Source organism: Platalea leucorodia, assembly GCF_965183815.1.
Source record: "Platalea leucorodia genome assembly, chromosome: 4".
NCBI classification, from domain to species: Eukaryota; Metazoa; Chordata; class Aves; order Pelecaniformes; family Threskiornithidae; genus Platalea; species Platalea leucorodia.
Genome location: NC_138826.1, coordinates 38,244,346 through 38,266,600, shown reverse-complemented (window position 1 = coordinate 38,266,600; position 22,255 = coordinate 38,244,346). Strand labels below are relative to the sequence as shown.

General features: G+C 42.9%; 1 protein-coding gene across 1 annotated transcript in view; it reads left to right on the top strand.

Annotated features, from left to right (window-relative positions):
- Window positions 1–22,255, top strand: part of SGPL1 (sphingosine-1-phosphate lyase 1) — a 32,025-nt gene that overhangs the window by 2,585 nt on the left and 7,185 nt on the right. Inside the window, exons 2-8 of the mRNA XM_082310595.1 lie at window positions 6,168–6,333; window positions 8,259–8,326; window positions 10,288–10,435; window positions 12,119–12,198; window positions 13,739–13,867; window positions 20,891–20,979; window positions 22,127–22,232. Coding sequence (XP_082166721.1) covers window positions 6,168–6,333; window positions 8,259–8,326; window positions 10,288–10,435; window positions 12,119–12,198; window positions 13,739–13,867; window positions 20,891–20,979; window positions 22,127–22,232 — 786 coding nt within the window. The remainder of the gene's footprint in view (window positions 1–6,167; window positions 6,334–8,258; window positions 8,327–10,287; window positions 10,436–12,118; window positions 12,199–13,738; window positions 13,868–20,890; window positions 20,980–22,126; window positions 22,233–22,255) is intronic.

Here is a 22,255-nt window from a genome sequence, read left to right as displayed (position 1 = left end):
TTAATGCTGCGTGTACCTCTGCGTGGCACTGAGCTACTTGCAAAATGTTTCAAATAAATACCCATTTTGTTCTCCAGAAGGCATGCAGAAAGGACTGTGTGATCCGCATCTGAGAGGATGCCGAGTGGAGGAATGAACAAATGTGTCCAGATGAGTCCCAGCACACGGGGAACTGAGTGCTTCTTTTATCCTAATTATTGCAGGTACTGGGAGAGGACGTTTCCTTGCAGAAACTGCACTTTCTTGGAGCCGGTGACCCACAAGGAGATCCATAATGGGTTCACGCAGGGTGTCTATTGAGTGAATTGTATCTTTTATGAGATTTGAGCTCTGTGCTACCTGGAGCGTGCCTAGATGTGTGCAGAGACATTGCTTTTATAAATCAGTTTGTTGTACTGAGCAAAGTGAACAATAGCTAACAACATCTTGTGTGTGTTTTGGGTTAAATGAAATCTGAATTTGCACCTAATTTTGAAAGTCCTTTGGGCTCTTGTAAAACTACAGATTTTTTGAGCCTTGAATCAGCCTTTTTCCGTCTTGTTTTGATAGTTTTGTGTTCCTTCTCTGCAGTGGAAGCCAGGATGCTGCTGGTCTTACTCAGAGTTGCTGCCTTGTTTGTTTTTGTGCTGAAGCTATAATTAGCCATTGTCTAGCCACTCCCCTTGAAATCTCAGGGCTGGTGGGATAGTACATATACATTAATTTTGCATACACTGTATGTGCCAAAAACCCCAAAAAGTCATACCTCTGGGAAAAAAAAAGGTTTCAGTATGGCAGTGGTGGAAATAAATGCAACGCAGAAGAAGCTGGTGGTACCAGGGAGCTGTGGTAAGATGAGCATTACCTGAACGTGTTTTTCTTTCATACAGTTCAGCCCATACATCTAAAGGTTCATGATTCTTGATTTCTGAGAGATCCTGTACCTGGTATCGCTCTGTATGCCCACATCCTTTGGTGAGGGGGGCAGCACGCAGTCCAAACCTCAAGCTGTAGTTAGGAGCTGACTAACAAATATTCCCTGCCCGGTGTTTATGTAAAGATATTTGTCATGCTGGGGGTGGCAGGGAGGGACGGAGGAACAGATTCATTACTGGGGTGCGAATCAAAACACTGCAGGCACATGCAGCAACCAGCACCCTCCGAGGCTGAGGTGGCGTTGCTCAATCCCATTCCCCGGCTCTCTGGTAGGAAGCTGGCTGGCTGAAGGCTGCAAGTCCAGTACTTACCTGTGACTAGGCCAGTTATACTGCGTAGTTATGCTGGTCAGACGTGCCTTTTGTGGCCAGAGCCTGTACTGGCAACAAGGTGTTAGCTAAGGCATTGCTAATTGAAGTCTTCCTTCTTTTTAGGAGCAGAATAAACAAAGCTGCTGTGTCGTTTCTGGTTTTGCACAGTTTCTTTTCAGTCAGGAAGCCTTCTCCTGGGAAAAACTTGTTGCATAGGAGCACAGGCCTTAATTACAGTGGCAATACCTGTATTCTGTGCGTTACCCTAATCAGAGTTGACCTAGCTCATGCAGTCGTTGTGAGCAATCTCCCTCTGCCTTGATTTACTACGTGCTGAGTTGTGCGACTCGCCGCCTCGTTCATCGGCTCTGTTGAAGTGAGGAAAGGCAAATGGCAAACACAAATGTTAAGGTTCGGGCACGGAGATGTGGTCAGAGGGTCCCTGGTTTGGGAAAATGTGTGGATTCGGGTGAAAGCTGAGGATGTGGTTTCATCTTAGCAGTTCCTACTTGCACAGTGAGCCTAAGACTTATGCTATTGCTTAAAATAAACTTGCCTTTAAAAGCTCCTTTTATTATGTGGCTCACTTTAAATGTTCTCCTGGGGGAAGGAAGATTCTGCTGATAAAACCTTATTTTCTACTCTTCCCACAGGTAAACTTTAACAGTGCTTCCACTTTACAATGTCAGAAACAGGAGGCACTTGCAACAAAAGTGTGAGGTTCTCCAGTTTATTGCCTGTTTCTCTCTCTCTCTTTCTTTTTTTAAAAAAGGCTTATTTGAGTCCTAAAATTTGCAGCCAAGGAAATGCTGTTCTGGCAAAACTGCAAAATCTGCTCTCGTTAGCTTTGGCATTTTTTCCCGCTTCTTTCTTTTCTATCATCTGGGACAGAAGAGCATTACTGCAGTTAATTTGTCCTCTTTTGTAGTGGCATAAGTGCTATCCCTGGAACCAGCTCAGCTAGCTAATGGCTTTTAGAAATAAAGTACTAAGGATGTATTCCTAATCTGTGGAGCTAAAAATTCAATATGTAAACTGCTTGGGTTGCCGAGTGCATTAATATTGGTACAAATGAATGCTGCAAGTCCTAATGATAGCAATTAGTATTTTATCTGATACCTGGGCCTGTCTTAATGCTCTGAGAATTAAAAACAAATCCTCCAGTGGAGATTTTTTCTCCCATGCTTTTTAGTGTGCTCATAAGTTGGGCTTTTAAACTGCTTCTAAAATAATCCTGTGTCTTGTGAAGCTTTTGTGGGGGAAGGTTCTGTTAAGGAAATAAAACCAGCTTATCTACTCTCCTATAATGGGAAGGGAAACCTTTTTTTTTTTTAATATCTTCCCAAATAGGCAGGTTATTGTCTTACATGAAATTCTGTCCTGTAGGTAGGCTTAAAATCAGGCCAGCTTTTGTTGTCTTTAGCCCAGCTGGGGGAGTGGTAATAGCAGGGGTGAATGGATGATATAATCCCGCAAAGCTGGAAGTCCATCCCTTCTTATTGCTTGTGATGAACATTTCTTTTGGATGAGGCTGATTGGAGAAAAAAAAAAACAACTCCCTGTTTTTTACTCTGTTATGAGCAACTTCTTCAGGGCTGCAGGGGAAGAGATTCAAATGGCTTGGCTGAATGTAGGCAATGTATTTATTATCCCTGCCTCCTCCCTGTAAAATAAGGAAGCGGTGTAGGGCCGCAGCAGTGAGGTTGCAATCACATGTTGTTGGCTGTAATAAAACCAGAGTACATTCGAATGCAACCTTCTAAATGCCCTCTAGTTTCTCTAGGATTAAGTTAGTAATTCGGAAAGTAGACGTCTCATATCATGCTGGATACTTTGGGGCAAAGAGGCGCTTTAAAAAACAGAGTGTGTAGTTAGGCAGGGAGCTGAGAAATTGTATTTCACTGCTAACTCGTTTTCTATGCCAATTTTCACTGTTTTTTTAACCCTTCTTTTTAGTATTTAAGTTGATCAATCTCATCCTTCAAACTCTTGTAAGTATGAAATGACTGAGGAAGGAGAAAGTGAGAAATACAGAGAAAACTTTACCATGTCAAACTGTATTCTTTGTGGAGTGATCTCAGATTGTTTTTTAAAGCCAGAAGGAGAAAGAAATTCCTTAATGGCTTAGAATTAACATCATGAAAATCATCTCTTATTTGTTCGAAGCTTGGATGTAGCATTGAGTTACCGTATAGCAGTGCTGGCGTGCATGCTTCTAGCTTGAGGTAAACTTAAGGTAAAATATTTTGTCTTGCATCTCAGTAATGGAAAAGTGAGTCAAGGCAGAGGCACAATGCCTTGTATATACGGTAGGCTAAGAGCGACGTTGCTCATTCATCCCTGATGTCTTTGTTATGCACCTGAGCCTTTTTTTGCTCGTAATCTGGCTGAGAAAATACCTTGGTGCAGCAGCACGCTGGGGTTACTGTGGTGTCAGGCGTTGCAGAGCTTCCATCTGCACTTTGCTTGGGATCACCTGAAGTTCAGAGTCGAGCAGTCTGAATTTACAGACCAGAGCACTGGTTTGGTGGGCTCTCAGAAAAGAGAGGACGGAAGGGCTTTTCCAAGGGTTTGCTTATCCCTGTGATAGGGTGCAAGATATGCCACTGGTATTCGTTGCGTCTAGAAAAACTGACTTATTTTTTCCTCTTATGCCAGTGGAGAGCTGATGTGGTGCCGAATGCAGTGGTTTCAGTGGGGAGTGTGTGATTTGAGAACAAAATGTGCAGTTGGCTAGGGTCTTCTGTCCAGAGCTTTTTCCAAAAGCGAGATCAATCTCTTGCCAGATTCATTTATTTTAGCTTGGCCATTGACTTAAGTGGCTGCTGTCTAGAAGGTCATGTTCCATTTTGATTTTGGGCTTAGAGCTTACAGTATCCTACATCTTCAGGAAAAGAAGCACAACCCGCTTTATATTTGATGCTGCAGCATTTTCTTGCCATCAGTTGAGAACAGCTGTCAAGACTTCAGCACATTAGTGGCTCCGCTTTCCATCCTTTAAGTGCAGTTCCAAAACTGGATGATATCCTGGCATTAACTCCTAGGCAATGAACCAAAGTCACCATTGTTGGCTAAACATGCCTTTCCAGGGATTTTTCAGAGAATATTGTGCAAACTCAAAACTTAAGTACCACCTCTGGTTAGTTGAAAAAGGTAGCTCTTCCCTTAAATTCTAGGGTTAAATCAGTTTTGTGGTGACTGGATTGGAGGACTGGGCATTAGCTACGACAGTGCCTAATTGCAGTGGTTTATGTGGCTGTCTCGTTTTCAAGGCTGAAGCAGCTGGTGTATTTTTAAATTGCCCTTTGCCAAGCGGATGGGTGCTAATTTGACTGCTCATAGCTGAGTGCTGCTCCTTATGAGGAGACCTGGCTTTGCCCAGTTTGGTCTGTGTCCTTTGGCCTGTGCTGGGACGTGGGTGATATTAGTCCTCTGCGATGGGCTGACACTGTTGTTTTCCTGGAATTTCTTACCTTTATGTTTGGGTTGCTTAAATATTTTTAAACTTTCTTGCATTATATGCATTTTACTGCTTTTCCAAAGTAATGAATATTCATTAGTGTTTTTTGTAAGGAATCCTCCCTTTTTCCATTGATTATTTGGAAGAACTTGGCTTTTTTAAGGCTGTTTGTAGCCTCTCCAGTTGTATTGAAATGACATGTTACCCCTAAATGTGACCTAAAAAAACCCTAAATGCTGCTTCTGTTGTTGGCTCGACCCAGAAGTGAGATCTGTAAAGGGTGCTGAGAAGGGAAGTTTTAGCAGCTTTTAATTTAGTGGTTTATTTATATCAGTCTTTGCAAGCCGTTCTAAACCCACCAAGAGTATGACCATGTAGGTATTAAGGATGTATTCCTTCCAAGGTTTATTTACAAATCCTTTGAAAGGCCCTGTGTGCCTTCTCTGTTGTTTGGAGGGTGAAACTTTGTAGTGCTGAAGATCCCCCTGAAAACTCTCCAGCAAAACTGGGGAAAACTAGGCTTGATGATAGGTTAAAAGGGGAGAAGGCTTGGGAAGAGTGCCCTGGGGGCAGCTGAAGAAGCTTTAAAAAAAGTAAAGTAAAATGCACAAGCTTTTGTCTGTAACATGCAAGAAACCCCCCAAATACTTATTTTTGGTCATAGCTCCAAACAAGGTGTGGTTACCTGGATTCTTCTTATCTCCAGAAACCTTTTTCCAGAGAATTGTACTGAAGACCCCAGTTTTTGGGGAAAATGGCCTTTTTCCCTTGTGTATGTCCATTTTTCCCCACCCTGTTCTTCTGAGACTCTTGAAGAGAGTGCACTTTGAAGATACTGATTAGGTACTTGGGCTCTGTCCCTACAGTAATTGCTAGTTTGACATTGTAATTGTTATTGCATCACAGTTTTCTGGGTTTTTTTTTTTTGGCAGCAGCAGTGTTTGTCTCTTCTGTCCTCCCTTTGTATGGAGAGTACTAATTAGATCTTAAACTTAAGGAGTTGCTGAGTACTTCCATCTTCTTTAAAAATCCAGCCCTGGATACTTAATAGACCTGTTTTGGTGGTACACGATGAATGGTGGCTCCTCTGATAGGTGTACTGTAGTAGTTCAGTCTTCACTCGCCACCTAATAATTCCTTAGAAAAAATATTGAGATAAACATGATTGTTTCTCTCGGGCCATGGTAAGATCTGATGATGAGTCTTGGGACTGTGAAGTTTGCACATCTTACACGTCTGCCCTTGGCACTTCTCTCTGAATATTTGAAATCTCTCAAGATGTGTATTTTTATCGGTAGCTCTTGACTAGAAATGAGTGACAGCTATCTCCTACCTGTTCTGTTTACAGGAATTAAGGAAAGCATGGGATCTGCAGACTGAAAAGCACCTTTTTAATAGACAATAGACTCATAGACTTTTTGACGCCCTGTTTGTGTGCATTTGAACTTCTCTCAATATCAGTCTCACTTTCTTTTGTACAGGATGCCATTATTCCCTACAAGGAAATCCTCCAGATGTATTGGGAGAAAGCAACAAGCTTTGTGAATGCCCAGTGCGATGGACTTGAACCTTGGCAACTGGTTGGGTTGACGATTTCTTCTACGCTCATAAGTGTATGGCTGCATGGCTTCCTCTTCCACTCCGAGAGTAAGTATTAGAAATGGGGGATTTTCTTATGTTTGGGGGGAAGGGAGGAGGGACAGAGTTGGTCCTAAGTAGTGGAGGGAAAGAGGATGAAACAAGGCCAAACACTTGTTAAAACAGTCCTCCTGCTCTTAACTAGTATTAAAAAAACCTTCTTACAAATTAAGGTCAAGGCCTGTCCGATCAATGAAACACCTCCATTCCTTCAGAGGGTGCGGTAGGCCAGCCTGGAATGAAGAGGGAACTTCCTCTCGTCTCCCTTTTGCTTTTGGCTAAACCATTTACTTGTCACAACACTCTCTTCTTGCTCAAAACCTGGGGAAATTTATCTGAGAGCTGGGTTCTTGTGAACTTAGTCACTGGTGAAAAGTGCTTGGCTAACTCTTGCTCTTGATTGTTTCCCTTCCTGCTGGGGGAGGAGACGTGGTTTTGATTCAGTGTTGGAGGCATGTTTCATCCTCAGGATGTTCAAGGTAATTGCATGTGGTATTGTTGTGTGGATTTTTTTTTTTTTCCGGAGCATCTTCCTGTTTTGAGCAGTTTCTGGTGTTGACAGCTCTTCATTGAGATCTCTTTTGGTGAACCTGTAGTTTTCTCTGGCTGCGTGATGGTCAGAGGTGACTACTTTGCCCTCAGAGGAGAATATGGTGCTTTGCGGTTCCCACTGGCCTTAGGGTTACACTCCAGTGGCAGTATGTTAAAAATAGCCGACTTTTTAACTTGATGTTTACTGCTGTGCCTCTCTGTTCCTCAACCAGCCTTTTTTCTTTTTGAAGACGGGAGTAGCCGAGTAGTGGGAATGTCTATGGAAGGAACAAAATGGTATGAAGCCTTTCCTCACTACAGGGTTACGTTAGCATCTTGGCTAGTATTTGTACTGTTGCACAGTATTTTTTTTTAAGTATTGACTAACTATTATAAGATCTGATTAGATTGTCTGAAATTTTCAGGAGTTCGCAGTCTTCTCTCACTGTGGAAGTTATTAATGAAACTGTGCACACTGAAATGTGCAGCACAAACGTTATTGTCAGAGTGTTAACGAGTATCTGCTACAGATTGTGCCAAACTGCAATTACTGTCCTTCTGTAGCTTTTCAAAATATATATGAAGTGGCAGGGAAAATGTAGGTAAAATTGCAAAGTCCTAAAATGGTTGATTTTTAAAGTTTGTTTAGTTATTTCTTGGTGTAAGTGTTCTGCTGGTGCTCAGTTGAAACGCCTGTAGGCATTTTTGGTGGCTCTAAAGCATCTGTGTCATCCTGCTTTCATTCCTGCCTTTAGAGCTACCCTGGGAGTTTTCCGGTGTTTGTCATCAGTGACTTCTGTCACTGCGGTATTTGCACTGTGGTGGAATTTCTGCCCTTCCCTCTGTCCATCCCCTTCCCCTGAGTCGCATCCCGTTGCATCACGCGTTTCCTATATCGGATGGCCGAACACCGGGTGAATCCTTGTCATGTTACAGCTGAACTACTATTTCCTCCTTTGATCTGGGAGACTGTTTCATATTGCTGAGTGTTTTCATGTTACGGTACTATTCTGGTTTGAAGACGCAGAAAATAATTTCAAGAAGTATTTCCCCTTTTTGCTGGAGACCTTGCGTTTAGTGAGTCCTAGAGTCCCTGTCATCTCTGTAAAATTCCACATGTGGGTACAAATTCCCATGTAAGTAACAAAATGAGTCAAATTATTGATCCTTATAGATGGCTGCTGTTCTGCAAGCCAGATGTTTCCGTAGCCTGGTCCATTTCTGAACCTTGCTCTTTGATATGCTAATCTGTCTCACCATGTCCCCTTGGTCACTGTGTTGTTTTAGCCTGGATCAGAAATACTGAGCCTGCGTCATGGGCTGTATTGGAAGTATTGTGCTCTGAGTCCATTTTTTTTGTTTCTTGACTCATATTAGGTTAATTTCTGACTTTTGTCTTTCAGGTTTAACATCCCGAACTAAAAAACAGTTCTTTAAACTACTGAGAAAAATGCCGTTTATCGGGGCTATAGTAAGTATTTGAACAACTTCTCTTAATGTTATCCCGGGTCCTTGTTTCAGCCTGCATAGTGCTCTCTGAGACCTTACAGTTCTGTGCATCTTTGCTGTAATGTTACTGTGATCATAATGATCCAAGGATATAGGTCTGGAAGGTCTTCTGCTGCCACCTGGTTTAATGAAAGCTACAATTTCTACCTAGTCTTTTTGTCAGAGTATCACTCTCATAAAATGGGGGTGCCACTTTTTTTTTTTTAAAGAATCGATAAGTACAGTTACAGAATTTTCCAGTAACATCTCCTCCTTGTTAGATTTTAAGAAAAAAATTTTATTTATAGAAGAAGGGGACAGGATTGAACTTGAGTTGTTCTTCTGAAATGATGTCTTATTCTTGAGCAAGTGTGAGATAGCCGGGTGTTTGTTACACAACATGGAAAGATAATTTTTTTAATCAGATGACTGTCCATGATTAGTTTACAGCTCAGATACCTATTGGCAATAGTTAGCATTATAGCACATAGATATCAGAAGTTTGTGTAATAAAAATGAGACAAGCTTTAGTGTTTGGGAGATATTTCTTTTTTCATAAAAACTTGAAACTACAAATGTCAGCATGTTTTAGCATGTTAACGACTTAATGATTGAGAAGTGCACAGCTTGGTTTATTTTACCTAGTAAATGATGGTATCACACTTGATGATTGCCCTTCTTTCTGCTTGATGTGTTGGCAGATTTACACATTGATTTGGGGGGGGCAGGTGTGTTATAGGTGATTTTATCAAATGAAACTAGCAAAGAGGAACTTTTTCCTTTTGGAGTGGACACAGAAGCTGTTTTCAAGTTTCTCCCCCAGCCCTTTGGAAGGGACTAGCATCTCCCTTTTATTTTAAGTCATGTTAAGTGCCCTAGCTTTCACCTTCTGACTTGAGGAGCCTTTGATGAAATGAATTAATGACTTGTTCTCTTCTTATATTTGTTGTCTACCTATTAGAAAAGGACACTTTCCGGGCCCTTTGTATACAATCCCTATTTTGTCCAGACTTACCTTCTTGGGGCTAGTGCTATTAAGCTCTCCTGTGCCAGAGGACTCCTGGTGTGTCCTATCTGTGTACTGTTTCTGCTCTTTGGTAGGCTGATACCTGATAACGTATCAGTTGCTTCCCGGAGGCCTTGACTTTGAGACATTCCAATTTCCAAAAGTCTTTAAAGCTGATGATAACCCAACACCTGTGTTGCCTGGAAGAAGAGTCTCTACTTTGGAATGTGTTGTGAGAAGTCTGGGCCTCCTGAATGTAAGGTGTGGGTGGGAGGAAAGAAATCTCCCAACTGTGCCTGTAGTGAAGATTTCTTTATTGTTTCTCTGTATTTTCATGAGTTTCTGAACTGTGTGTATGATGGCGGAGGAGGCAAGGTACAAAATAGAATGCATTTGAAGACTTCCACAAATTAAAAACTGAATTAAACAGGTTCTGTGGATAAAAATGCAGTATTTTTGCCTTGAGCTTTGTTTTCTCAAGCATTAAGGAAGAGGCTCAAAGCTCCCACTGCTCATCTGTACCCAGTGAAGAATGTACTTTGTCTGAATGTTTTGGTGGTGTCTGTGCTGTTAAATGAAACGCAACCAAACAGCGGCCTAAGTGCCACTCTGCAATCACCCATAGCGGTTACTTGGCACAGTTCTGGGCTGTGCCAGCTAGCATTCCCATAGGCAATTCCCAGTGTGGTTTAGAGACTAGTGCATGCCAGTTCACCATTCCAGGCAGCTTGTTTTTGGAGGGAGAGGTAGGTAGGAAGGAAGAGTTGAGCTGCGTGGCTGTCAACTCTGCTATGCTTTTTGGTCATAGAGCTGAAACAGTTCCTATCTGTTCTGCTCAATAGTGCGGATGTAGCTAGTGAGTTCAATCTTGCATATACTCGACGATTATTTATAATATGGCCACCGCCATTGTTGATAGGGTTTTCCTTTCTTTTTAGATTCAAAAGAAGATTGATGAAGCCTTGAATGATGTCACTTCCAGTTTATCCTTCCTGAAAGATGAAAAGGATTATATCAAAGCGCTGCCAGAACAAGGCATGAGCCAGCCTGAAGTACTAGAGAAGATGAAAGAGTACAGCTCAAAAGGTATGAATGTGAGTCTGTACTGCAGCAGAGGTGGGTCTGTTTCATAGACCTAACGTTAGACTTACTCTCTTAAATGAGATCTAATGACTCCTGCTCATGGTTTCATCTTAAATATTTCTTCCCTGACGTTCTTTGCTTGCAAATTTTTGTCTGTTTTCCTTCTGGAAGTGACTAAGATCAGTATTCATGACTTCTAATATTGTAATTGGGGTATTTACAGTGAAATTCTGTTCCTTCCCCGAGAGTTTTAGACTGATGATGGGATAGCTGAGGAGAAGAGAAATACGGCGGAAATTATTTGAATGCATTTTTGATTACATTTCTGAGTAGTTTCCTTGAAGTTTGACTTTTACCAGAAATGTGTTTTCTGTGAAGCCCCAGGGAATACTCAATAAACTGTGTCGTGTCGTCCCCCCCCCCCCCCCCCCGCCAACTTCCAAGCAGGATTTTTAGGGAATTTCCAAGACTCTCTTAATTGAAGTCATAGTGGTTTGCATCTTGAAAATGCCCTTTACAGAAGGCAAAGTCATGATGATGTTCTCCTGGCTTGCGTCTACATAAGCAGTGTCTGAAACTTAATTTGAGTTGCCTCACTCATGTAAATATCTCCACCCTGATTCATGTACCTATTACTTGTAATGAGCAAATTTGGGTGACTTGCTGTCCAGAGGAGAAGATATGACTGCCCTGCTCCTATCCCAAATTTGAGAAATGCCCAAATATTCTGCTAGAACAGTGCATCTACTCCAAATTCAGAAACAGAGTTTCACAGTTGAATATCCTGTAACAACTTCCTTCTTTACTACTTTTATGTATTGCTTATGTAGCTTCTGTCTGTGTTTTCCCTCAAATGATTATTTCCTTCCTTCTCTGGGTTCTTCTTTCCTTTTTTCTTTTTGTATGGCCCTCTCCTTTTCGCACATGTGCATGCCCCTTTGAAAGTTGCTTGGAAATCAGGGTTGGATTGTGACTATATTCACCTTGTATATGCTTGTGAAGGTGATGCCGTTGAGTTTTATGAAGGAGGTTAACAGTTAGGAGAGGGAGCAAATAACCAAACAAGTGGAAATACACTGCTGGGGTGTTTAGAGGCAGAAAGTTACTTGGTTAAGTACCATCATGTTGGGCAGTGGGTTGAAACACTTTTCAACAGGGTGTGCTGCTGGTGCTGTTCCATCCATCTGCTCTCATTTGTTAATGCTTCAATGGCATATAATTTTAGGTGAAATTTAATTGAGGCACCCGGTAGTGTAGGTTTTAGCAATACAAGCTTGGCCTTTCCATCTCTTCTCAGCTTACAGTGGTAATGGGTGCTCTTTGAAAGTGGCTTTAACTTTAGCCACTCTAGAGTTCAGTTGGTTGGACAGCAGTTTGGGGGGACTGAGTGGGGATTAAGTGGATTACATATAACTGCTTGCTGCAGCTAGATGTTGTGTATGTGCTGACTCTTTAGTCAACATTTACTTCCAGTTTGATAAGTTCATGGGATACACGATCCCAGAGGCTTAGCGTCACGCACACAGTTGTCTCTGTGGCACAAAAAGCATACTTGTTCCTCATCACTGAAATCTCAAAAGCTGAATCCTCATCTGCAGAACTGGTGGGAGGACTTCTCTGTGCACTTCTACGTGCTTTCTGTGAATGGCTGTGTTGGCAAGCAGTGTGCTCTTCCTTCTCTTTCAGGAGATGTACGTTGGCAGGATGGAAAAGTCTCTGGGACTGTGTACAGTGGCGAAGAGAAACTCACCCATCTGCTAGTGAAGGTAATGTGCAAGCAGTCTAACTTTGCATCTTTGCAGATATCCTTAGCATCTTTAGGGTGACCAGAAACCCCTCAACACTGTACCAGCATCTTTCAAAATAAATAGGGAAGGTCTGAAACTAAGACTGCCCAACTATGAAGACGGAACCTAGGGTAAATGTAGGTGGAAGGGGAATTATTAGCAAAGCATTTGGGCAATGTAAAGCTGGCCAGGTGACCGTCCCTGTGAAAAAAATATATAGAGAAAACTAGGATCCAATCAGATGAGATGTTGTTTTGAGTAAGAAAGTAAGAAGCTGGTTACAAGTGAACTGGAAACTGGTACTGACCTTCTAATTCAGGGAATAGTAGGAGGCATAAAATTGCCATAGATCAGCTTCAGCAAGCCCCCCAACAGATGTGCCTTTGCTGCAGGCTGGAGTGAAAGCATCCTTGGCTGTCCTGTTACTGGGAGGCGGTGGGACTTTGGACTGGAACAGCTTCACTGAGCAAAACTGAATTCCTCTTGGTTTAAGGAAAAAACAAGTTTGTAAAATGTTTTTTGGCGGTCTACATCTTACAACAATGGAGCATTGGCATGCTTCAGTGGCGTCTTTGTTAGGTCTGTTTACCTACTCAGGAACTTTTTCCCTTTGAGAAAGTTGGAAAATAACCTAAAGAGGTTTTTTTTTTTTTTTTTTTTTCCAAACAGGTCTGTTTTCAAATATATCTACCTCCAGCGTTTTTTTGCTAGAAAGGGAAATCTAACTAACCTTCTTGCTCCTGGGAACAGCTTTTATAACAGCTGTAATGAGCTCTGTTTGGTGGTTGCTAATGGTGTTTTCTTCTGCTTGTTGGCATTTTCTTTGTCACTTCTGGGGAAACATAAAGCTCAGAGCAGTCTTTCTAGAGGGGCCTCAGCTTGGACTGAGTGTTGTGGAAACATTTTCTCTGTGCTGATTATTTGCTGTTTTTTCTGCTGTATTTCTTTTAACATCCCTGCAGTTGGTTTTTGATCTCAACTGCAGGAGGTCGGAACTGGCCTGTTCCAGCCTTATCCTGTGAGCCTGCAGTTGCAGAACAAGCGTGAAATACTGGTTTCCACTGCCACTTTTATTGCAGTGTGAGTGGGCAGTTGTGCTTTTCTAGCTGCTTCAGAATTCCCCTTTAATAGTAAACTTGAAAACTAGTTCTGCAAAGTAAGTTTTTTTGGCCTGGTTTGTGTAAAGCAATCATAGAGTGCATATTGTGTTCTCTTTTAAAAATAGCTAAACAATTCAACCTGTCTTTACAAAAAGAAATATTGTGATGTTATAGAATCACTCCAGAGGCCAGAGTGCCCTAGAAAAACAAGTCAGTTTGTTTTTTCCCCCCTCAGCCATAGCTTCCCAGCTTGTGATATTTACTTGTAGCAGGAGTTGAGTCCAAGGAGATCTGCAGTATTGACTATGGCTAAATGCAGCTAATTTGCTTATACAGTGTGTATGGTGAGTTCCCAAATCTGCACTGATAATTCAGTGCTTCATCTGCAAGGCTAACTTTCTGTCTTTTGTTTTCTGAAGGTGTATGAAGAGTTTGCCTGGAGTAATCCTCTCCATCCAGATATATTCCCTGGTTTGAGGAAGATGGAAGCAGAAGTAGTGAGGATTGCCTGTACGCTCTTCAACGGGGGCCCCAGCTCTTGTGGTGCTGTAAGTAGCCGGTCTTCAAGTGTCCCATGAATATTTTGGATATTTCTGACTTTGATTTAAGTGTAAATGCACGTTCTGCTATCTGGCTGAGGTCAAGCTCATTCTGGTATATGCCATGCCAACATAGCTGTGCAGAAGACAGTTGCTAATTGCTGCTCTTGGTGAAGCTTTATGAGAGAGAGTTTAACTCAGGGAAGTAGTTCTTCAGACAAGTCAGCTTTTTTTTCACACTCTTATAAATGATACAGGCTTGATGACAGTTGGAAAAGAGAACCAGTGTAACGTACCCTGGCTGGTTGTCAGTTGGGGATGGTGAACAGAGCAGTGTCACTTTGAGTAGCTCCCCTCAGTTTTAATCTCTGAACTGGAAATCTGTGAGCCTGCCAGAATGCTAAGATTGAGGACAAGGCCGGCTGGCTGGCCGGTCACCAACAAGCAGCTTGAAGTATTGGTGATCAAGCAAGCATGGCATGTATTGTCATCTGTCCAGCTGGAAAGCTGTCTTCCCAGGCTCATGTGGCCTTCCAGTGTGCTAGGCTGGAAACAAGTTTTAAAGCCTTGATAGAGTTCCTAGCAAGAGTTCAGGTGTGTGTCCTTAAATTGATGATTCAAAGTTGGTCAAAGAGCAAAAGTTGTGAACTTGCATGGTGAATTACTGTTATAAAAATGAGCCCTTTTTTTTTTACGCTCTCCTCTCTTGCTTTACCTTTTTGGTAAGGATCCTGAATTCCTTAGGCCAAATTCTCTCCCTGTTTACATGGTGTATGGGACAGTGAGGTCTTACTTCCTAGCATGGTGGTCAGGTGCAGCTGTGATACAAGCAGGCTGCTTAATAACTTGCAAAGAAGTAGTTCCATTTGTGAGAAGAATCCAGATGAGATTTTTCAGACACTGGGTGTAAGGTGGTTGCTGTCTGTAAATATGCTAGGGAGGGAGAAGGCCAGCAATAGCTGAAGATCAATATGGGAAGGCAGTGTTGACAGAAGAGCTTAGGAAGTAAACTGGCCTTGAATGGTCTTAATCTGACAGTTGGAGGCTTGGCTGTGTTAAGGAAGTAAGTACTGGAGTAGTCTTATAGTAGGTGCAGTTGGGACCAAGCTCTTAACTGGATTGAAAATGAAACTTGACTGTGCAGTGTCTGGGAGTGTAAGATGCGATTGCTTTTGGTAGCAGGAGGTTGCACCCTGTGACTTGTCTTCTCGGAACTGTGTTCCTCCTGCCGCCTTCAAGCTTAGAGAAGGAACGTGCCTCTTTGCTTATAGAAAGCATTTAACCTCACCTCATCTCCTTTATGGTTTGCAGTGCCGAGAACACAGGTGAGATTTTCCCTGGAGTGGGGAAGAGGCTAGGTCTAAGGCTGTTGAAACTCATCTTTATCGGCAGTTGAGATGTCAATTGATACAAGTCAGATAGCTCTGTGACACTTATCGTATGCTTGGAGAACTTTGCTCGCTGAAGCCTGCAACGCATGTGTTCAGTTTTTGTTACATAAAGCATGTGTTGTAAAAGTGTCAACCTTGGTCCTGTGTGCTCTTTCACTGAAATTTAAAAGTAGAATTGCCTAAGAGGAGAGGTTCAGAATGAGTAAAAAAACTGCTTCAAAACAATCGGACAGTGATCATGGCCACCATGAGACCTCCATGGATGCTCTCTGGGGAATTCTGCTTTTCCCTCTGTTCTGTTCTTCTTCCCCTCCGTTCCGAGGATTGTGCTGTGAAGCTGCAGCTGAGATTAAAGCAGAAACAAAGCAAATGGGGAAGCGTGCAACCTGCCGTGGAGTTACGTTCTAGCTGGCTGCACAGTCAAATTTGCAGGGTGAGAGGGAGGATTGAAAAGTTGATTGGCCAGAAACGTAAGATTAATTGCATCCCTGTAATTATCTTGTCCAAATGAGTCTCTCCAGTGGACTTTTTGTCTTCCTTCCATGTTGCCCTTCCTGACTGTGAAAAGTGTCCAGAGTTGCTAATCATTGATGGAGAGATGTGGCTGAATATATGGAGGTCACGTGCTCTTTAAATAGTTGGGCTCAAAGACTTCTCTTATTTTCTCCTCCCCAAAACAGAATCAACATTTCAGAATTATTTCTGGAGGCTTCGACAGTTACAAAGTCATTTTAAAAGAGCATTTTTTCAAACTGATGCCATGCTTTCTGTCTCTGGAAGGCCCTGCTGTAGCCGGTTGCTCAGACTGCCGCAGTTATACTTCAGCAACCGGTGAGGCTGTAAAACAGAGGCGGCTAAACCAGGGAGGGTGCAATGCTGTGAGTTATCTTTATCTTTAAATTGATCTGTTCAGGAGGTGCTGCTGGCTTTTTCTATTGAGAAGGCTTCTGGTTTACCTGATTCAACGTTTGCAGTGTTGTAAACTAAAACAATTTCTTTTTCCTGAATTTCATCACTGCCATCTCCAAGAAGCAATGTGTCTTATTGCCAGGTCCCTGTCTGCTGGGTTTGCTAATGTGATTTAAGCAACTGGGATTGCTTGTCCAATTTTGTTGGTGCCTGGTGATGGTCCCTGAAGGCAGATGGAGCTTGTTGGTGTTTCTGGAGAGTATATCTGTGGCTATGCTATGTGGAAAACACCGAAAGTTTGTCTGTGCTTCTCAGTGAGGCAATTTCACTTCCTTTGTGCTCTGATTTCCACGACACCTTGCAGAAACAGCACTTTTTGGGGCTAATACTCTGCTGCTCAGTGTGGGAAAAGCAGCAGAGTGACACATTTGTGCTGTTCCCAGAGCCTTCAGCAGCCTGGGGATCCCTGCGTGGTCCTGCCCGGTGTGATGTGGACATCTTCCGAAGCAGGGTCTCTGGAGAGCAGTCCCCTGCTTCCTCTTTGAAGGTTTTTGGTGTGCTTAATAAATGCTAAAATGAAACATGTCTTTTTAGATTTCTGAATGTGAAGTCAGATGAGCAGCTTGCATTATTGATAGCAGTTGCCTTTATTTGAGACATGGGGGCTGTAATTCTCCTTAGTTTAAACATGGGCATAAAAACACTAACAGTGCCCTTGTGGTGGGGGGTGTGCAGGCATGCCTTTTGCCTTAAATTGCACTGAGAGATGTTCCAGGTTTTTAAGCAGTTTTTAAAAGTAATCATTTTCAGCAGTGGATGGATGCTTCCTATTTCTCACTAATTACTACTTTTGTTCTTACTTTTAATTGTGTTATGCAAGAGCAAAGAGACAGGAATTGGTGATTTTTGGCTCCCAGGAGATTCTAATCACATTCTTGCAATGATTTGGAAGGACTAATTAAGCTCAGCACACAGAGGAGGAATGGGGGAGTTTGTTCTTGTCTGATGTGTGCATGTGTTCCTGTTCACAAGGTGCTTTGTTTTGCAGTGCTGGCTCTGTGGATTTCCCCTCTAATTTAGGGAGAAATCACCACTTTTATGCAAGCTTCAATGATTTTTTTTTTTTTTTAGTAGTTGTTTGAACTTTAAAAAGAAAGGGCAGCTTTGAAGTGCAGGGGAAAATTGCATGGGGGGTATTTGATGTCTCTCTCTATGAATTCTTCTTCCTGCAGCTGAGAACAGGGGAAAGGAGGCGAAATCAGTAGATGCAAACCTAAACCTCCTGTAGAAACAATCTTGTCTCTTCCTCCCAAATTCTGGGGCTTCCAAACTTTGTTGTAGTGCTGGCTGCACATTGGAAGTAGGACTTTAACAGTGAAATGTGAGTGATGTGTCTTGGGGGGGTTTAAACTCTGCAGATTTGTCAGGTTTTATCTGTAGTGATGAGCAGGTCACCTTGAGAGAAACAACTAGTGGAATTTACAACCTGCAAGTTTACAGGGGTTTTATGTGAGTCTGCAACTACGTTATGACCATGCAGTGGATTGTGGTATATTTTTAGTCTAATGCTACCTTAGAAATAAATTGTAGTTTGTTTTCTTATTCATGGGGTAGTTCAGCTCAGTGAAACTTTTGGTCAGCTTTGTCTCCAGGGTCTGAATGGATGTGTTTCCTAAGGCGAAAATGCAAGCAAAACTTTAGAGACCATGAACCGAAGTGGTGGTTCTTTTGTGTCTGACAGTTTGTCAGTGACACGCAGGTGGCACGGCCAAAGAAATCCTAGAATAGGGACCGTACCTCTTATTGCTGTTTTAATGATTTGGAGGGAGGGAGCAATGGAAGGGATATACTGAGTTTAGAAAGCAGGAGGGATATTTTTTCCCCTGTGCTTTCTCCTCTCCCCTCCCATGTGGAAAATAATAAATAAATCAAGAACAAAAAAGTCTGTTTGCTTGCCTTTTTCCACACACTTTGCCTGGCTTTTGAAGATAGCGCAGGGTTGGAAAGCTGCTTAAAACAATGCCTATTTCCAGCCCCTTTTCCCCATGGCATTGCTTGAGTGGACTGTGGACTTTCATTTAGAGGAGAGAAAAAAATATTTGTGCGAGCCATTGGCGGGTGCTGAATCACTGCGTGTTGGCCAGCTGCCGGCGTGCCGCAGGCAGTGGGGAAGTTGTATCCTGTGACAGTGATTCAAGGCCTGGCTATAGCAGGACGAGTTTGCTGTTGACAGCTAAGCTGACAAAGCCTCCTGCAAAGGAGCAGACTCCCTCTGCAGGTATAAACCGCGTGGACCAAAAGGGGTTTTGCTGTTGTAGCTGCGCCACGCTAAAGGTGCTGCTGTAGATCAAGCTGCTTTGGCATGTCTCTGTGGCGTACACTCATGTTGGTACTGACTGTGGGCCAATTTAGGAAGCTGATCTGGCTGAAATTCAGCTTTTTGGGTGGATTTTCAGCTGCCTGAACAAGCTGTCTGTGTGGTCATCTGCATGCCAGTCTTGGTGCCTGGGAGGAGGATCCGTCCTGGATGCTGTTCCTTACCCTGAATCTGACCGACTGCCGAAAAGCAGTGACTCTGACCTCCCCAAAAACCTGTGTGGCTCAGCGTTCGCAGGCAGGTGATAAGCTAGACTTTGAAGGAAGATTTGTTGGATATAAGGGCAAAGACGTTGGTGCTTTGGTGGAAAGATCGAAACAGGAATAAGACTGTACAGAAGCTGCTCTTTGAAGCTGCTCTTTGAAGAGCAGGTTATCTAGATGAGAGTAGAGGCAGGGACTGCCTGGAGCAGGCCTGGTGGCATGAAGTGTCTAGCATTCACTAATGTGGATCCTAAGATCCCGAAATCTTCCCTAGCAAAGTTTTCACAATCCTTGCAATATTGTAAGCAATGTTGCAAGCAGTGTTACAAGTATGCAATAATCCCATTCCTCTTCTCCCAGCCAGCATTAGGAAGGCAATCCATGTTATACCAGCTGTTTTTTGTTTTTTTTTTTTTTTTTTTTTTTTTCCCCAAAGGTAATAGCTGACAACTTCACAGATCTTTTCATAAGAAGGGTTGAGAAGTGAATGACACAGCCCATAAAATGCTTAGGACATTGTGTTCCTGCTACCATCTATTTGCTTCACAATAAATGCAGCGATTTCTTTATCCAGTGTGAGGCTCTGTTAGGGTTTATCCGTGACAGCTGTTGCTTTACAAACTACCAAAAAAGCAGAAATTGTCTGTGGTGTAACAGTCACTTCCACACTGCCTGTGGCAGCAGCTGCTGCTAGCTTGGATCATGTTAGGAACAAATGTGGCAGGCTGTCTTATGTGTCTGTGAACTTTGTTCCTTATCTCTGTACTTAATGATTAGTCATTGTCATGCAGTCACACTACTTCTTTGCATTTTGGGGTTTTGCAGCTGTGTCAGCTGGGAAAAAAAAACAAAAGAAAACCCACACTAGGAGATGTCATAAGGCATGCAAATGTGATTGCATCCTTTTTATGTTTATTTTTTTGGGGGGGAGAGGTTAAAAGGGGAAGTTGCAGTTTGTTCAGCAGGTCTGAGGATCAAAGTTAGTCCTCCGTAAACACTGTAAGTAGGTTTTGATTCCTTTCTTTCACCTGCACTTCTGTATACCTGTCCGAGGTGCCCCCCATCCTCGAGTTATGGCTCACGCAGTGTAGCAGTAAGTCAGTGCTGCAGGCTGCTTGAAAAACCAACCTCACATTTTACAAGGTTAAAGTTTTACTTTGGAAAGTTTGTGCTCACACACTTTTCTGTCCCCTGCATGTCAGAACTCATAAAGGCTGGCTGACAAGAGACAGTCCTCCCACTTGAGGAATTTCTTCCTGTAAAGAGTTTAATTTATTTGCTTGCAACAGCTCTTGAGTTGCAGTATGCAATAGTAAACTTAATCAAACAGCTTGTGCATATAGCTTCCTGTCTTCCACCTCCTGATGCAAACCCCCTTGTTTTCCTATGGTGAGGGTAAAGAGGGCTGGGACAGCACGGGTAGTGGACTGTGTGGATACCGAGGCACTTGCTGGGGAGAGTAATGCAGAAATTCCTCCTGGTATAAAATTTCTTGGGTCCTTGAAGACTTACAAGCTCTGGCCTGGCGTTGACCAGACCTAGGCTGGTCTCTGCAGAGAGGAGGTGGGAGAGAGCTCTCTGCTCTGCAGTGTTCCAGGTTCTGGGAAGGTTTTGTAGCTCAGGAGCGGTGCCAACGCTGAGCTGGCTCCATGCCTCAGTGTGGCGCTGCGCCAGACCTAATGAACCCTGCTGGACTTCAGTTGACTTAATACAGAATCAACTTCGTTGTTTCCTTATATGTGGCATAATTAATCTGTAATCCAGATAAACAATCCCCGGGTAATCAAGAGCTAAGTATGTACTAGTAGTTTCATGAGATGTGGTCGTGTTTGCCAGCTAGTGACTGTGCAGTATGGTCCCCTCTTGTCAGGCTTTTGAGTTGGATTTTTTTTTTTGTTTTCCCTTTCCCCCTCCCCCTTTAAATAGAGTCAACATTTATTTAAATGTGCACTTTCGAGCTGAATGTCAGAAAGCTGCCTTGAGCTGTTCAGTGACTTCTACTGCCCTTGAAACCTGAGTTTTCCTGTACATCTCTTGCCTCTGAAGCATCTCTGGGCAGAGATGCTGTGGTAGCATCCCTTTTTTGCTTTTCTCTTCTGCAACATCCATGTAAGCGGTTGTTTTTCTTGTTTGCTTCTTTTCTTCATGACAGATGACATCTGGGGGCACTGAGAGCATTCTGATGGCCTGCAAAGCATACCGAGACCTGGCTTACGAGAGAGGCATCAAACAGCCAGAAATGTGAGCGATACTTCCGTGGCTTGGTTTTCGCTTTGGGAGCTTGCGGGACTTACTGTTCCTCTGAGTGGAGGTGGCTGCTAGACCCCAATATTCCTTCATTTCATAGCTCATTTACCCCCTCCTCCTTGTCCATCTGCGTCTGAAGGAGAGAAACCTGGATTGAAAGAAGCAGTGTGAAAGCACAGGAACCTTTAAGCAGATCCTGGGGGGCTGTGGTAGCTGTGCTGTGCAGATGTTTTTCCCAATACCTGCATGCTGCTCTAGACAGAGCCTGCTCATATCCGCTTTGGGCCCCTCTCGAGCAGAGATTGTCAGGCCCTTTGAAGTGTTTAAGGGTTTTGATTTATTCAGATCAAAGAGGGTTTAGCCTGAGACTAAAGTTGGGGCTGGTTGGAGCTGAAATGAGGAATTGTACTAATCATTACACTGCTAATAGAGGATTTGCTCTCTCTAAGGTGCTTCTTTTTTTTAGATGGTGCATCAAAAATGTTTCTCTGGTTAATTGCTTACGGGGGAAAACACAGAGAGAGATGAAACACTGTGGTGTTCATCTTTGGTTAATTTCCTGCGGTTCTTTTCTTCCCTCTCTAACATTTTTGCATGCTGTTAAAGGCCCCGATAAAGATACGATGCCTCAGAAAACATGATTAATTAAGGGTGTTCAGCCACTGCTATTAGAGATGGGAGACAGCAAATATTGTGTTCATTTGGTGTATTTATGCTGCTCCTTCCCTTTTGTATTGTCATGTGCCCCTCTCAGGGAGGGTAGCTGGTTGGAGATGGCACAGTATTGTCTGATATGACAAGAAATTAACTTTCTTGGGAGCTCTGGTTCCTGGTTCACAGAAGACCATGCAGTGGAATAGAATTACTTTAATAGGTTTTCTCTGGGTTGTTCAGATTGAGTTTCCATTATTTTAGTTCAGAACAGCACGCAGCCTCTCGTCTGTCCCAGAGAGCATTTTCCCCAACTTTTTTCTTTTTTTGGTCTGTATGATTTTTGGCTAGTTGAAACATGCAGTTGACCTGTTTGTGACCTGTCACATGCAAATACCTGCAAGTTGAATTGTTTTGCTCTTTCCCCTCCTGTTCACGGTAAGGCTTAGGTGCTGCCTGGGTTGACCTATGCAATCTGTTACTTTTCTAGGTTGGTCCCGGTGAGTGCTCACGCAGCGTTTGACAAGGCAGCACACTACTTTGGACTGAAGTTGATTCACATACCGTTGACCAAGGCTATGGAAGTGGATGTTCAGGTATTACTTTAGGCAGCACAGCA